Source organism: Danio rerio, chromosome 19, assembly GCF_049306965.1.
Source record: "Danio rerio strain Tuebingen ecotype United States chromosome 19, GRCz12tu, whole genome shotgun sequence".
Taxonomy (NCBI): Eukaryota; Metazoa; Chordata; class Actinopteri; order Cypriniformes; family Danionidae; genus Danio; species Danio rerio.
The window spans coordinates 45,492,578-45,511,279 of record NC_133194.1 but is presented as its reverse complement, the minus strand read 5'-3'; the positions used below and the strand labels follow the sequence as shown (position 1 = coordinate 45,511,279).

The 18,702-nt window shown below is 36.9% G+C and overlaps 1 protein-coding gene across 1 annotated transcript; it reads left to right on the top strand.

Moving 5' to 3' along the window:
• Positions 1–503: 503 nt before the first annotated feature.
• fkbp9 (FKBP prolyl isomerase 9) lies at positions 504–16,721 on the top strand. Its single transcript, NM_001003520.1, is given in 10 exon segments — positions 504–858; positions 1,603–1,748; positions 4,758–4,947; positions 6,590–6,735; positions 6,813–7,002; positions 10,029–10,174; positions 12,129–12,315; positions 13,822–13,967; positions 15,512–15,675; positions 16,263–16,721. Coding segments are annotated over 10 exon segments (1,695 nt in total). The 5' UTR covers positions 504–658; the 3' UTR covers positions 16,443–16,721.
• The last annotated feature ends 1,981 nt before the right edge of the window (positions 16,722–18,702 follow it).

The following is an 18,702-nucleotide window of genomic DNA, read 5'->3' as shown; positions in this document are numbered from 1 at the left end:
AATCACTTTACATTAACACTAGCAAAGCTGTTCAATTTTTTTAATCCATCATGTACAATATTATTCATTAAGTTAATTAAATATATTAACAATGAGTTAATCCATATTTGATTTAGTATTATGACAACCCATCATTTTTGTTAATGTAGGCTACTTTATGTGCTCAATTAGCTCTGGAAAACATTTAAATCAAATGGTTACAACAAACAAGTTACATAGAAACTAAAGTGAAAACAAGCATTGATTTGATAAAAGAACATCTGACCTGATATGCATTAACTAAAACTATAATAAGAAGACGTATAATGATCTACAATAATATTAAAAGTACCAAAAAGTCCTGTTGCAATGCATGGTGGGTGCTCAATATAATTACAGCCCTATAAACCCCCATCATATAAGCGCGAGCCGCCCCTCTGTGTGCCACGTATAAAGCATTCCAGCCTCCAGACCCGCGTTTCCGCATTTCCCTGCAAATACGAAGCTTTTCCTGCGTAATCTCCGTTCCCCGTGTAAAGCGACACCGGACACATCGGAAGAAGTTTGAGGGAGTTTGAGGATCCGTCCACCACGTCTACACACTTCAATCGCGTTAGAGAAGCTGCTGCAACGCATTACAGCAGCAACGAGCCATTCCTTTGCACAACACAAACGGAAGATGATACGGTTGATACAGATGATTCTCCTGGCTTTCCTAGTGACTTTTGTGGCTTGCAACGCGCCGCCGGTACCGTTAGATGACATCGTGATAGAGAAGACCTTCACCCCGGAGCGCTGCGAGCGGGCGGTCAAATCCGGAGACTATGTTCGGTATCATTACATCGGCATGTTTCCTGATGGAAAGAAGTTTGACTCCAGGTATGTACAAAAAAAAAAAAAAAAAAAAAAAGTAAAAAATGTTTTGACCTCCATTGTTCATCTCCTCACCTGGCCTGAAGCCATTTGCGCTTGTTTTTAGTGTACAGTCAGTTGAGCTCAAGCCACGCATGCAGGCAGAGCAGACTTCATCAATTAGCCCACAATAGTGGACATTTAGTTATGCAAGAGCTTAGTTTACTGTTTTGCCAATAGATATAGCATGCTGAATGAATGCATACGTGGATCAATGAATGAATGAATGGATGTGTGTGAGTGAGTGAATTTGTCAATGAATGAATGATGTATGTGCATGCATGGGTGTAAAATGGGTGCTGTATGATAGAGCATTTATTTTAAAGGACTAGATGTTAATAATTTAAACTAGTTAATTAAACATGGTTTAAATGCATTTAAAATGCACACTTAAAAGTAAAGGTATTGTGCGGGAAAATCTCTATTGCACTAATTTTGCAAATGCGTGATTACATAAAATCTTTTATCTTTGCATTTTAATTTCATTAAAAGTCTGATAAAGGAAATCAGAGTACAGAAAATAGTCAGATAATGTGACTTTAAGGAAATATACCTTTTAAGTTGTTTGTTCTTAATCTTTAGCAAATGAATATATTATTTTAAGCATAAACCATGTTTTTTTTTAGAAATAAAATAAAACAAAAAATAAAATAAAATAGTTTGTACTACACAATATGTCTGTTGATGCATTTATGTATATTTGTTTTACAGTTATGACCGTGGAAACACCTATAACGTGTTTGTCGGCCAGAAGCAGCTGATCGCTGGGATGGACAAAGCTTTAGTGGGGATGTGTGTTAATGAGCGATGGATGATCAAAATCCCTCCACAGCTCGCCTACGGAAAGGATGGTTACGGTAAACACACACACATGTCCTACATCATGCATGAATGTCTGTCAGTGTGGATGCCTCAGCACGTTTGCATTGGAACATATAGCACTAGGTGAGATGCTAATATATGAAGCCTACATTTCCCATGATTCTCCTGCACTCCTGCTGAGTCAGAGGTGGAGAGAGAGAGAGAGAGAAACGGGGGAAGTTGAACAAATGGGAGAGAATGAATGAACTGATGAAGAATGTTGAGCCATGTACACTTGTCAGAACTAGTTGAAGTGTGTGTGTGTGTGTGTGTGTCTGCCTAATTCAGCTGAAACAAGCACAAGTATGTTCATAATTACATGCAATGATGATCAAACCTTGGATTAATGTGATGGTTTGTTAAGATGCACATATAAGCTTTATTGATCTATCAAAATATATAAAATATTTAAATATTAATTAAAAATATATTATTTTAAATGCCATTGTTTTTGTAGTCCACTCTGGAAGTATTTTCCTATTTATTTTTATCCACTGGGATTAAAAAAATGCCTTTATTAAAGTGTTATAAGCCTACCCGAGAGCAGAATTCCATCACAAACTTTGATTTAAAGCAAAAGAAATATAAGATCAAAATGACAATAGTATAAAACATAATAGCTCTATACATGTGGTATTTTACCTTATAATTTATATACTTATTTAGTGTCTAATTGTTATAAATATGTATAATTTCTTGTTTGGTGAATCATTTCAGTGTATCTATCAATATGATGTATATTTTGTTGTCTGACCTAAGATGAACCTAATAAAGCAAAAAAAAACAAAAAAAAAAAACAACAACAATAGCTATAATGAGGGAAAAACCCAAAGTAACAAAATAAATGGATTAATTTAATTTCAAGTTTTGTTGTCACACATGTAAAGGAATTTGTAAGTATTTTGAAGGCATTAGGAGTATTGAATTAATATATTGGTGCTTCATGGGATGTGACAGAGCTAAATATATTAATTTATTAATTTTATTTTCGGTTTACTCCCTTTAATCATTGGGGGTCGCCACAGCGGAATGAACCGCCAACCCATCCAGCATATGTTTTATGCAGCGGTTGCCCTTCCAGCTGCAACCCATCAATGGGAAACACATACACACTCATACACTACGGACAATTTAGCCTACTCAATTCACCTGTACCCAATGCCTTTGGACTGTGTGGGAAACCGGAGCACCCGGAGGAAACCCACGAAAACGCGGGGAAAAACATGCAAACTGCACACAGAAACAAAACTTGGACATTTCAGTTTATTTAACTTGCCGGTTTTGTAGACTATACTTAAATCTTAAATTGTTCAGTTCACCAAACTTAGCACTAAACTTAGATATGCACGTTTTGGGAGACTTCATTACTTTACACATTATCGTGTGTGTGTGTGTGTGTGTGTGTGTGTGTGTATATATATATATATATATATATATATATATATATATATATATATATATATATATATATATATATGCATATGTGTGCGTGTGTGTGTAATAATATACTATGAAAAAAAAAATTTTAAACAAAAAAAATAAGAAGACCTTGCACATATTAGAATTTTACAGTCAAGACTACATTTGTGAAAATGACCATTTTTTTTTTCAAAGGATTAATTATGATTTTGAGCTGACTACATTAAAAATCTTAAGTTTATGCATTTTCATGGTACATAAATTAAATTAACTTTAAGTTAATTGCAAAACTTTAAGTTCAGTTTAGTAAATTTTTCTTAATTGTTTAAGTAAAGTCAACATTAGGGTTCACAGTGCACCTCATGCAAGTGTAAAGATGTTTTTTTGCGAATTAAAGGATTTTAATTTGATATTTGTCAAGACAAGTCGAGCTATATTGTTATTCTGCTACATGTGTGGACATATAGAGGAACAAAATGTCATGTGTCGCAGTACAATGGTGCTATATAGATTATTCACAAATGCAAACTCAACACTGGACATAAGAGCTATTTGAAAAAAAATCCTATTCATAACTAACATATACTATAAAATAAAATACTTTCTATACAAGACAGGCTATTATCATTTTAGTCGCTCATTTCTCTTACTTCAACATACACATTAACACCACTGATTTCAGGGATTAACACAAGTGGATAGAAACCAATCTGATTGGTGGAATTTTCTGCACAGCATCATGGGTAATGTAGTTTTCTGCATAAATTCCTCTATTAAATTAGATTTTGGCAACACAGTGGTTCAGTGGTTAGCACTGTCGCTTCACAGCAAGACCATCACTGGTTGGAGTCCCTGCGGGGCCAGTTGGCATTTCAGTGTGGAGTTTGCATGTTCTGCCCGTGTTGGCGTGGGTTTCCTAAGGGGCCTCCGGATTCCCCCTCAGTCCAAAGACATGCCCTATAGGGGAATTGAAAAACTAAATTGTCCATAGTGTATGAGTGTGTGTGTGAATGTGAGTATGTATGGGTGTTTCTCAATACTGGGTTGCAGCTGGAAGGGCATCCACTGCGTAAAACATATGCTGGAATAGTTGGCGGTTCATTCCGCTGTGGCGACCTCTGAAATAGAGTCTAAGCCGAAGTAAAATGAATGAATGAATGAATGTTTACAACATTGTATTGCAAATATAGATTATTTTTAATTGTGCTGAATTAATGTTAACATAATAATTCACCATGAAGCATGTAAGACCAGTCAACAGCCTCAGAGCTTACAACAGATCTGCCTTTAAAGCTTAATCTGTTATTTTAAAATATAGAGTTTTTATTATTAATAATAATAATAATAATAATAATAATAGAGTTTTTAATTCGAGAACCCCTGTACACTAAAGACAGGGTGGCACACTTCCCCTTGCACTGTTACTTGCATTGAACTCTGCTAGCAAACTAATAATGCAACCTTTATAGTAAACACAAAGACCACAGCATTTATTGTGGTTCTAGATGGGCAGGTGCTAGAGCTGCCAAGCAGGTTTGTATTATTTTTTTCCCCTCACACAGTAGTTTTATGTCATTTCCCATCAGGTGACATCATCCCTCCAGACTCCATCCTTCACTTTGATGTGCTGATGTTGGATATTTGGAACAAAGAAGACAAGGTGCAGATAAAGACCTACCACATGCCGGAGAGCTGTGAGCGAAAAGTACAAGTGTCTGATTATATCCGCTACCACTACAATGGCACTCTGCTTGATGGCACGCTGTTCGACTCCAGGTGAGATCATTTGTGTGGACCTAATAAAACAACATAAATAGTTTTTATTTTAAGTATACCTGAAGTCAGAATTATTAGCCTTCCTGAATTATTAGCCCCCTGTATATTTTTCCCCAATATTTGTCTAACGGAAAGATTTGTTTTTAACACATTTCTAAACATAATAGTTTTAATAACTCATTTCTAATAACTGATTACTTTTATCTTAAAGTGACATTTAAAGGCTTAACTAGGTTAATTAGGCAGGTTATGGTAATTAGGCAAGTTATTGTATAACAATGGTTTGTTCTGTAGACAATTGAAAATAAATATTGCTTAAGGGGGTCTATAATATTGACCTTAAAATGGTTTTCAAAAATTAAAAACTGCTTTTATTTTAGTCAAAATAAAATAAATAAGACTTTTTTCCAGAAGAAAAAATATTTACAGTGAAAAAATTCCTTGCTCTGGTAAACATCATTTGGGAAATATAAAAAAAAAAGGTCACAGAAAGGCAAATCATTTTGATTTCAACTATATATACAAATACAAATTATTTATATATATATTATATTTATATGAGATTAGATTAAAATTTACTGTCATTATACATGTACAAGTACAAAGCAACGAAATGCAGTTTAGGTCTAACCAGGAGTGCAATTGCAGCATGTGAAGGTTATAGGTGCAAGTTATAGAGTGCAATTAGAAAACAATGGGTGATATTTGCATTTGAAATATGAAATATATTTTATTTATTTATTTATTTATTTATTACAGCAGCAAAGTTCTTTGATTTATATGCAGAAATTAAAGAATATTTACTTGCCATATCGGCCTAGAAAGTAGCAATTTGTCATCAGTCTTAGTACACAATGTAACTACAGAATAGTTACAGTTAAAATAGGAATTTTTAAAAAGAATTATCTTTGGTCATTTTTGAGCGAGATGCTAATGGTATAATCAAATTCAATGATTTATGCTAAGCTTAGCTAAAAGTGCTTCCACCAGACCTGGAGATTGGCTGAATGGATTAAAAAAATGGTAAAACTCAACTGTTCAACTCTAGTGGAGTTGTTTCTTCAAAGAATTTTGAAGACAGCAAAATGTTAATTTGCACTTAGCCCTGCAGGCACAGGTCGTCAACATGACGTCATACTGACATTGTACCCCAATGTCGTGGGGAGGTTGGATTTTGTTTGGAAATGAAAATTTGGTGGATGTCAGGACCCAACGTCAGGCCAACTTCAATGTCTAAATCAATCGAAATTCACCCAAATATCAATGTCTAATCATGTTACACCTTGACGTTGTGTGTACGTTACCACTACGACATCTATCAGACAATGGATTTTGGTCACTTTCCAACGCAACCTAAAATCAAACAAATATTAACGTAGTTTGGCGTTGTTATTAGACATTAAGATAACATTGTCCTTGGACGCAGGCTAGACATTGAATTTTGGTCACTTGACATCATGACTTAAATCTAACCTGATTTTAATATCTTATGATGTTGTGTGCTTGCTGGGTAAATTTGTTTATTATCCTTGGGGTGGGTGGGTTTATTTCTAATTATATATTTTCTCTTAATTATGAAAAATCCCTTGATATTTATGTGCATTTCCTCACTGGTAATTCTGATGTCATTCTTTCACTGCAGTCACACACGCATGCGCACCTATGACACTTACGTGGGCATTGGCTGGCTGATTGCAGGAATGGACCAGGGGCTTCTAGGAATGTGTGTGGGAGAAAAACGCATCATCACCTTGCCACCTTTCCTGGGCTATGGAGAGAATGGAGATGGTGCGAGTCATTTCATCAGCAACGCATACTAACAATGCACAATAAGCATAACAACATACAGTTATCTCCTCATACAGGAAGTGACATCCCCGCTCAGGCTTCTCTGGTGTTCGATGTGGTTCTGCTGGACCTTCATAACCCCAAAGATGAAATCGCAGTAAAGGTAGAATACCTTCCAGATCCTTGTCCACGCAAGAGTCAAGTTGGAGACTTCATGCGTTATCATTATAACGGCTCTCTGCTGGACGGCACTTTCTTCGATTCCAGGTGAGAAAAACCCTGAATTTGAACAGAAACAGGTTTTAAGTAGGGGATAAAGCACATTCAGGTGGCACGGTGGCTCAGTGGTTAGCACTGTCGCCTTACAGCAAGAAGGTCGCTGGTTCGAGTCCCGTCTGGGTCAGTTGGCATTTCTTTGTAGAGTTTGCATTTGGTGTGGGGTTCCTCCCCCACAGTCCAAACACATGTGCTATAGGTGAATTAGATTAACTACATTCGCCTTAGTGTATGAGTGTGTATGTGAGTGAAAGAGTGTATGTGTGTTTCCCAGTTCTGGGTTGTGGCTGAAAGGGCATCAGCTGCATAAAACATATGCCGGAATAATAGGCGGTTCATTCTGCTGTGGTGAACTCTGATAAATTAAGGGCTACGCCGAAGGAAAATAAATGAATAAATGAATGAATAAAGTACATAAGGGCCGTTATTATCACAGGATAAAGCTGTTGTAGAAGGGCTTTATTCTGCGGAAACAACCTCCTGGATGTACTTTATCCTGCTTGTTACATGGCTACTTGCCACAAAATGTAAAATAAAACATAAGTCATAGTTCTGAGCTGTAATAGTTTATTAATTCTTTCATTAATACTTGTTTGTTGTTCAAATTTACTACACTTTCATTATGTTGGTGGCTGTTTTTGCCCAATTGACTTCCATGACACCACTTTGTTTTTTTAAACGCACACACACACACTGTATCATATATAAAAACCATAAACTAAGCTTTTTTTGGACTGTAACTTATAATCAATAGTAAAAATCACCCTCTTCCCAACCGGGAAGACCAGAAACAATCAAGAATGCATGATTAAATGCTGTCATGGCTTTGCAAACAAAAACACGTAATTATAATAGAAGTCAATGGGGCAAAAATAGCCACAAACATAACGAAAGGGTAGTCAATTTGCCCGGAGTGTATTGTTTTGAGTTTTCAAAAAATTCCAAAGCATTTTCCCAAAATGCATGTCAAAATAAGATTTGTCAGCAAAAATCATTTCATCTGCTAGCCAAATGAAGCATCAAAATCACCCTGGAGTGGATAAAAACATCCCCAATAGCACACAAAGGTTAAAAGCAAAGCAGGTAGAAGTTAAAACAGCTAAATGGAGCATACACTAACCTGCACATTATTCAGTCACAAGAGGGCGCCAAACTGTCAAAAAGAGCAGTGGAGAAAGACAAGCATATAAATATGGATGTGAACTAGGGTTGGGCATCTAAGCTATAATGCCGATCCGATACGCATCTCGATACAAAGAATACGATCTGATATATTAGCGATACATTTGTGACATATTGCGATGCGACACGATACGATTCACACCCATATCACGATACGATGCGATAATTCAGCACTAACTAATTAGATCAAGTTTATGAGATTATGTGAAAGAGGATGCTGTGCCATTGAATGAGTTTGATTATTTATTAACCAAGCAAAACCAAGACTTTTTTTACAAACTGGCTTTTCTCTCAGAGCCAGAGTGTCAGTTTACAGTAGAGGGCCATTTTAGAACATATAGCACATATTATTTAAGTATTTTCAAGATAAACAGAATGTATAAGTGCAATATATATTAAAATATATATATATTTGCACTCTTTCAACATAAAGGTTTAGCATTGCACAACAAGAATTGTGATTTAACTTTTCAACTATGAAAACAAGTTTTACAAAGATATATTTTGCCACTGAATATTCAAAACTTAAGGTCGTGAACTAGCAGTGTTATGCTGCTTTGAAACATCACTGTCACTGTAAACAACAGGCTTATAAAAATATAACAAACCAGCAATCTTCTTGCTGTGAGGTGGTCAAACTACCCACTGTGCCACCGTGACGCCCATTATTTTTATTATTATTATTATTAATATTATTATTATTATAATTAAATAAAAATTAACAGAAGGAGGTGTTCAAAACCTTCGTTCTCCGTGACACTAGGCTGAATATCTTTGCAGATGAACAGGGCCGGCACGTCCATAGAGGCGACCTAGGCGGCCGCCTAGGGCGGAAGTATAGAGAGGGCGGCGTCCGCAACACCCCCCCTTACCACCCGCATCCTCAGTTATGTCCGCGACACCTCCATCAGCGCCCGCTTGTCCTCAGTTATATCCGCGCATAGGGTGGCAGAATAGAGGTCCGCGATACCCACGTCCTCAGTTATATCCGCGCATAGGGCGGAAGAATAGAGGTCCGCGACACACGCGCGTCCCCAGTTATATCCGCGCATAGGGCGGCAGAACAGAGGTCCGCGACTCCGGCGCGTCCTCAGTTATATCCGCGCATAGGGCGGCAGAATAGAGGTCCACTGGAAGATGGAGCTTTCACAACAACACAGTGGCGCCGCTTCAAGTGAGATTTCAGATTAGTCATACTGCCCGTGTATTTTACAGATGCGCGGCACACTTTTGCAAATTGCATCTGTCCTGTCATGTCGTCCATCCTTAAATCCATAATGTTGCCATACTTTAGATTTAAAACTCAGTGGGGAATAAAATGTTTGTTTTGCTTCTCGCGCTTTCTGAGGGCGCACCACTAACTTCATCCGCACACCTGATACAGTTGTAGTGTAAGTGTACACATCCGCAAATCCGTTGCTAAGGCTTACTTTAAGTAGGTCGATTAAATTATGCGCCAAAAACAGGTTGACAACACTTGTTAATAAATAAAAAATACATTCTATATTAAAAATATAAGCTGTATCGTGGAAAAACCGATGCATCTCGCAAAAACCGATGCATCTCGATTTGCTTCCAAAATTTCATTCATCCTCTGCTGCTCTACCGATGCACTCGCATCGTGCACGCGCATGACCGCGTATCGATACATATCGGTTAATCTTCCCATCCCTAATGTGAACGTATTCGATGACAAGTCAAGCTTATTCAGAATTCTCATATGAGCCTGTGCTAACAAACAAAAAACCTTGAAATGCTGTGATTGACCAATCAGAATTAAGTATTCTAAACAGCCGTGCAATAAAGACCCTTTTATTCTTGCCTTTGTGTTGCAGTTACTCAAGGAATCACACATATGACACTTATATCGGCAAAGGCTATGTGATCGCAGGAATGGACCAAGGGCTTCTGGGTGTGTGTGTTGGAGAGCGCAGAAGGATTACTATCCCACCTCATCTGGCATATGGAGAGGAGGGCACCGGTTTGTCTTTTAGTGGTTAAACGCAAAATTATTCACCCTCCAGTGTCATTGTTATTCCTGTTCAAATATTTCCCAAGTAAAGGAATATGTTTACAGTATGTCTTGTTATATTTTTATAAAAGAAATGGTTGTTTGTTTAAGCTTGACTGACTGTTTTAAATTTTTTTACGGTAAATTTTTAAGACTTGTATTTTTTTCAATTGGCTAAAGAACAAACAAGTTGTACAATGACTTCCCAAATCAACCTTATTAACCTACACTCAACTTAAACTTTTAAAGGGTCATGAAACACCAAAACTCATTTTTTGAGCTGTTGACAGTCAAATATGTGTCCCATGCTGCTAAAAACACTATTAGGACACATATATTTCACAAAAAGCAATTTTTTTTTTTGTGTTTTGAGCAAATACGTTAATCTGGTTTAAAAATAAATTAAGTGTGTTATGGCGATTAGATCATTGTGTAAATTCCACCGTAGAGACGTGACGTCATTGAGTTTTCAGCATTAATTCATGAAGAAAAAAAGAATGTTTTCAGCATTAATTCTCAGAGAAAGAATCAGCGCGCTCTATAGTGAATGAGGCACAACTTCATTAATATGCATGATAGCTTCGAAGACTCCTTTTACATGTTACAGTGTTCAGAGAGATGCCACGTTGTGTTGCCAACCATAATTAAAACAAGTGAAAGAGGAAAAACAATTGTTCGGAGACATGGGTCATCAGTAGCAATATTTCCATCCAAAACTTAACTTTATGCGCAAAACTGGACGACCACATAAAAGATGTGCAAATGAAGCAGCGTTTCCATTCAATGACTCAAAGCGAACAAAATCGTCACTTCCTGATTAACTGGCGCCAAATATCAACTGTAAAAGCGGAATTTGCGGTGATAGGAGAAGCTGCGGGAATCTTTTCTTCATTTAATAAATGACTTTAGAGGGCAATACTGACATGCAGTGAATGCGCGGTGGCGTTTGAAGGTGTGAGACACGCAACACAGACACTCTTGATTCTGGAGGTCATTAATAATATAATAACACTAATACTGAGATGGTTGAGGTGTTTTAGAATGACCAAAACAACATTTTAGATGTTTTATAGTGTGCTCAGCCTGCTGATTTATCCACTCACACACATTTTTTTAATCACATGATCTCTTAAAACAAAATGCGCATAGTGGAATTTATTCGGTAAAAGTGTTTCTATAATAGTTTTTGCGCAATGCGCATCTTTTCTTATTGAATAAAAAGTTGATCCTACTCAGTTATGCGCATGTTTTTTTTTTGTGCACATTTTCTACATTTATGCACATCTTGGCATTTCCATTAACCAGTTTTTTATGCGCATATCCAAAATGGTAGCTAGTGTTGCGTTTATAAATGTGCCGAAACAAAAGTTTTGTTTTAATTTCGCATTTATTTGTTTACTTTAACAAATACAGTTAGGAATATCTACCATTGTGAGACTTTAATATTCATCTCATCAGGAGCTTCTTCGTCTTGCATTCACGGTCGTGTTTCAGGGGTTAATGTCCCTTTAAGGCAACAAACTTCTGGACATTTTTGAGTTGACTCAACTTTCAACCCAATCACTGCTCTTGACTTAATTTAAGTTGAGTAAACTCAAAAATGTCCTGAAGTTTGTTGCCTTAAAATTTTAGGTTGAGTCAACTTTTTTTTTTTCAGCGTAGTTAAGCCTTGAAATTGCACTTGCATATTGAATATTAAGGATTAAAATATGATTTACTTTCATTATGGAAAAGAAAACAGAAATGAGTTATTAGAAATTCATTATCAAAAATTATTTTGTTTGAAAATATTTTGAAAAAATCTATTAAACAGCCTTTGGGAAACATTTGAAAAAAATTACAATGTCACATAATTTTGCCTTCAATTGTATTCTCAAATTGAGTGAAAAGAACAAGTATAAACCTCTTTTATGCCCTCACACAGGAACTAAGATCCCTGGATCAGCTGTGCTGGTGTTCGATGTCCATATTATTGACTTCCACAACCCCTCTGATACAGTGGAGATCACCAGCGTGAAGCCGGAGAACTGCACTTACAACGCAAAACGTGGAGACTTTGTCAAATACCATTACAACGCCACTCTCATGGACGGCACTGACATCGGCTCCACGTGCGTTGCTTTTACATGTTTATCTTGTTGTTTTGGTAAATTGTTACCAAAAACGATTATCCACCTTTTTTTATGCCCCATAATGCTTTGTGGGAATTATGGTAGAAACTTCTGTTAAACTGTGAACAATCAGTGAAGGTGACTATTTGAGGTAGCATTAATCTTATAATCTGATATTGCCACAGTCATATCACCCTGCAGCCACTGAGAGTGGTTACTCACTGAAGCTAAGCAGGGCTGAGCTTGGTAAGTACCTGGATGGGAGACCACATGGGAAAGCTGTTAGAGAGGCCAGCAGTGGGCGCTCAATCTGCGGTCTGTGTGAGTCCTAATGCCCCAGTAAATAGTGAAATGGCCACTATACTGTGAGTGGGTGCCATCTTTCGGATGGAACGTTAAACCGAGGTCCTGACTCTCTGTGGTCATTAAAAATCCCATGGCACTTCTCTTAAAGTGTAGGGGTAAAACCCTGGTGTCCTGGCCAAAGTCCCTCAATCGGCCCTTTCGATCATGGCCTCTCAATCATCCCCGTCCTCTGAACTGGCTCTATCACTGGTTAATTTGAAGGAGACGCAGTGGCACAGTAGGTAGTGCTGTCTCCTCACAGCAAGAAGGCCGCTGGTTCGAGCCTCAGCTGGGTCAGTTGGGTGTTTCTGTGTGGAGTTTGCATGTTCTTCCTGCGATCGCGTGTGATCGGGTGCTCCGGTTTCCCCCACAGTCCAAAGACATGTGGTACAGGTGAATTGGGCAGGCTTAATTGTCCATAGTGTATGAGTGTGTATGTATGATTCCCAGAGATGGGTTGCAACTGGAAGGGCATCACCTGCGTAAAACATATGCTGGATAAGTTGGCGGTTCATTCCGCTGTGGCGACCCTAGATTAATTAAGGGACTAAGCCGAAAAGAAAATGAATAAATGGTTAATTTGGTTTTAAAAAATCAACTGAATTCACCCTCCTGATGGGATCAGGATGATCCTGTTTCTTTGGATCAAATGGATCCCAATCGAGTTCAAAGTTTGATAGGCAGATTTGATGCAAATCAAACATAAGATTGAATAACATGGTCTGATCTTAATTCAAAATCCCTCTGTAACTTTTGAAAAACCCCATTCCCAAGATTTGATCCAATCCCTGATCCAAAATCCCGCTGGATTACTTTTGAAAGTCTGGGCTTTGGAGGACTAAAATACAGTGAACTCAAAAGGAGCTTTTAATGCTTGTGATATTGATGTCACGTTCAAATGCAAAGCAAAACTCTATATTAATAATGAATAAAAATAAAGCACAAAAGCAGACAAACCTCTAACTTAATTTTCACTATGTTTATGGGTTTTCTTTTAGCACAACCTCTACATCTGAAGTGTTATTTTAGTGGAATTTCCCCTAAACCAGAAGTGAAACCCACAATTTAAATTGCAGTAGTCTGGTGCAGAAAAAGGTGGATATTTGAACAATACTGTTGATCTAAATTCATCTTTTGCACTCTGTCTGTTTGTAACTGCAGGCACATGTATGGTAAGACGTATAATGTGGTTCTGGGATCCGGACAGGTTGTCATAGGAATGGAGCAAGGCCTTACGGGAATGTGTATCGGAGAGAAGCGCAAGCTAGTTATTCCACCTCACCTTGCATATGGAGAGAGGGGAGTGGGTAAGATAATGCTCTGACAAATAATGTGTGTGTGTGTGTGTGTGTGTGTACAGGTATGTAACTATACTGTATATAAACAGTTATGATTTAATATGGCAGATCATAAATATTGCAACCATTATATGTGTAATAAATATTTAGATAGACTGTATAAAAATGACAAAAGGTCTCAATAACAAATATATTTATGTTGCTTTAACATATTTTATTAAGTTAATCAGGTTTCAGCTGCATTTTTGAAGTTTAAGTTTAACTTAATTTGTTTAGTCAATTTGATTGATGTAAGTTGAGATGACTAAAAAAATTCACTTGATTCAACAAAAAAAAAATTAAGGCAGAATTATTTTTACAGTGTAGATAGCCACATGGTGCATATAATTTATTGCAATATTTATGATCTGCATTATAAAATCTCAATTAAAAAATTGCTTTAATAATATGTGAAATTCTATTTTTGAAAATTACTCAACAAACAATATCACATGTTGGGAGTTTTATAACATCTGCATTTAAATATTGTCCTTTAGATCTTTTTTCTTCATGAAAATTTAATGTTTTTGATGTTTTCATTTGTTGTGACTGAAAATTAGGTTTATTTAAAAAGTTTTTAATTCTCCAAATAGTTGAAGTAAAAAAAAAATCTGTATTGTGCTGTCTAAAATAAATGCTTATTATTATAATAACTTAGGAAAAATGTCATCAGTAGTTTACAGATTAAAATTAAAAGTATGTTTTAATGAAACTACATAAACTTCGTATTTGTATATAAAGTAATTTGAGTTTTTTAATGCATAGATCACGATTTGTATTGGAATTTGTCATGGACCCACTAGAGGGAGCCAGCACAAAACAAACCAGAGAGCTGAAAGCAAACAAGCACTTTAAAGTGACATTTCACCCAAACATGTCCTCAGATTCTTCAAAATATCTTCATTTGTGTTCAACAAAAGAAAGAAACTCAATCAGGTTTGGAACAAGTAAAGCAGTGTTTCCCAACTTTTTTTTTTGCCTGAGACCCCTTTTCCCCCGGAAAATATTGTAAGGCCCTCCTCCACATTTAATGACATTATCACTCCTATAAGTTAGCAGTATGTATGACAAAAATACGATTTGTTTGGTACTATATCTAGATATGCTTATGCACAAATAAAAGCCTAATGTACAATTTAAAAGTAAAACATCACTAGGCCACTTGGGTTGGGTACACTTCATCTGCAAATGTCTTATTAAATTGAACGGCCTCATGCATTCATTAGCAAGAACTTTTGCGCAGATAATGCAGTGCACTGTGCCCCCCCCCCCCTTTTTTTTTTGAGGAAACTGACTGCTACAAACCATTTGAGTAAAAAAAAAGAAAGATACTATATGAGTACTGTGAACTTACTCCATGTAAGTTGAAGTATTTCATTAACTTATTATCTTCAACACTGAGTTCAAAACTCTTTTCAAAAGAGTAGAATTAACTTTCAGTCAATTTTAACTACACTCATTTCATTTGATAAACTTTACTGTTGGGGTTTACAGTGTAGTATCTGTGTGCTCAGATGGAGAGGTGCCTGGCAGTGCAGTGCTGGTGTTTGAGGTTGAGATGGTGGATGTGGAGGAAGGTCTTCCTGAAGGCTACATGTTTGTGTGGAATAACAACGTCACACCTGACCTCTTCAGTGAAATGGACAAGAACAAAGACGCACAAGTGGACAAAACTGAGGTGCATTGATATTTACTTTTGTGTTTGTGTGTGCAGCACCAGTTCATCTTTAAAGAGCTGGGTAGATTGCTTATGATTTGTAGTAAGATACCGATTGCAAATTCCTCCATGCACTCATTTTCTTTTCGGCTTAGTCCCTTTATTAATCTGCAGTCACCACAGCGTAATGAACTGCCAACTTATCCAGTACATGTTTTACACAGCGGATGCCCTTCCAGTTGCAACCCATCACTGGGGAAACATCCATACACACTCATTCACACACACACTACGACAATATAGCTACATCCAATTCTCCTATACCACATGTCTTTGGACTGTGGGGGGAAACCGGAGCACCCGGAGGAAACCCACGCCAACACAGAGATTTGCAAACATGCAAACTCCACACAGAAATGCCAGCTGACCCAGCCAGGACTCGAACCTGCGACCTTCTTGCGACAGTGCTAACCACTGAGCCTCAGTACCGCCGGAATCTGATTATCTACTCCAGAATACATCCATTAATACCCAGCTCTGTTTGTTTGTGTGTTTATCGTCAATACATCTGCAAAATGTTAATGAACCTTTCCATCCCTTCCACACAGTTTTCAGATTACATCCTCCAGCAGGTAGAAGAGGGCAAAGGTCGTCTGGCGCCAGGTTTCGAATCGCAGCGCATCATCGAGAGCATGTATGATAATCAGGACCGCAATAAAGATGGAATAATCACAGAGGACGAGTTTAAACTCAAAGCAGACGAAGCAGCAGCTCATGACGAGTTATAAGACTGGACTCTGGGATGGAGGGTTGTGATTGGTTGTGTGTGGTTTAATATTATAATAAGTGGGAGGGGTATAAAGATATTGAATTTGCCAGTGAAGTGTCGCTCAGTGATGTTGATGCCTTGTTTGTCTGAGAGGTGTGTGTGTGTTTGTGTGTTCATAAGTGTGTTTATATATGACTTTTTTTCTATGTGACTTGAAATGTTTGTCTGGAGTGGTGATACAAATGTGCAAAACTTTACTTTGTAAAAAAAATCCCTTAAATAAACACATTCCAACCCCCCAAAATCACTATTTTAGCCAACATACACTCATTCTGAAAACCTAGACCTATATACATTTCTGGAGAGCGCAAATTGTGCAGCTAGAGGTATGTATGGCTGCATTTCACTTTTAAAATGAACACTAAGAATAGCTATGACGCCGTTCCTTTTCGCGCTTACCAGCTGACCGTTTACCTCCGTATGGATGACTGTCCCATTGCTTCCAGTTTGCCCAGTGGCTCACGATGTACATCAGCGGACTTGAGACACAGAATGGAGTTGACAATGACGACGGGGTTCGAGTGCGATGAAGAATGGTTCCAGAAAGCAGGTAAGACAAAAACAAAAGCCAAAAAGTAAAATAAACAAGTAAACAACAGAGTGAGAATGTGGTAAAATCTGAAAACGTGGTAAAAAATCAGGGCTTTTCTTTTTCTGGATTGTTTTTAAAAACACTGCGGTTGGGTTTAGGGAAGTGGATGGCCACTGGTCAATCTGTGCTTTTGAAAACACTATTGGTTGGGTTTAGGGAAGGAGGAGGGTGGGTTAGTTAATCGGTCGGTCAGTCAGCCAGTAGACAGCGGACTCTGGTGGATTTACTCAAAAGCGGGCGCGAATGGCACACAAGAGAAAATTTGAGATCTGATAAAGCGTACACAGTGGCCTCTAGTGGATTCGCAAAAACAAAAACTGCAAAAAAACGTACCTCCTGGGATGTATTTCACGCTCTCCAGAAATGTATATAGCAGTACATATTCAGAATGAGTCTGGGTTACTTTTAGCAGAAAATATAGTTTTTTTTTTTTACAATTTTTATTATAAACATTATCATACAAATTGACAAAGGTTTACATTTTCAGTGTGGCTACAAATACAACAAGAATAATATATAAACTCAAAATAATTAAAAAACATTATACAATAAAATAATAAACATGTTTTTTTTATATATATAATAGATAGTTCATAGATAGTTCAACCAAAAAATGTAAATTCTGTCATCACCAACCCTTGTTCAGAACCTATCTTTTTTTTTATTGTTTATTGTTTCGGTTGAACACAAGAGAAGATATTTCGAAGAATGCTGGTAGCTACCCATTGAGTTCCATAGTAGGGAAAACATTATTATTGAAGTCAATGAGTTCCAGCAACCAGCATTCTTCAAAATATCCTCTTTTGTGTTCAACAGAAAAACAGAAGCTCATAAATGTTTGAAACTACACAAGAGTGAGTAAATAGTGAGTCATTTTTGGGTAACCTGTCCTTTTAAACCAACGGCTTCAACAGAAGTTAGTTCAATAGAGAGTCGCTGCAATATGATGAATAGTAACACTTTAGTTTAAGTAACAATTCACACCATTTACTACTGGCTTATTACATGCCTTTTAAGATATGAACTGTTTATTAGTACTTATAACATATGATCTTATTTAACATCTCTAATCCAACCTTAATAACTATTAATAAGCAGCCAATTAGTAGTTTATTGAGCTAAAAGTCTTAGTTAATGGTTTGTTAGTAGCGTGAATTGTACATTTAAATAGAGTGTGAGCAAATTTGTCATCCAAGCCATATTAATCAACCTTCAATCAACAGACGCCACACACACGGGTCAGTGAACAACGTATGTCTCTGTCTGTCTGGTGTTTTTCTAATCTTCTGATCGTGTGTCAGTGTGTGTTTTGTAGGTGTGGGCTGATAGAGACTCCAAACAGGAACTGACTGTAACAGACATGAGCACAGAGCGTACACATTTTTGTTAATTGTAAAGAAAGACATTTTTTTGTGTTTCTTTCACAAAACCTATGACATATTTATGTGCACATAACCAAAAAGTTGTCTGTGTATCATCACCTTCACAACGTTTTCTCAGAGTTAAGTTTTATTTTTAATTAATAGTAATTACACTAACCATTTCTTGTTGTTTGCACGATTTCCAATGAGATAAATACTATTTATATATATATATATATATATATATATATATATATATATATATA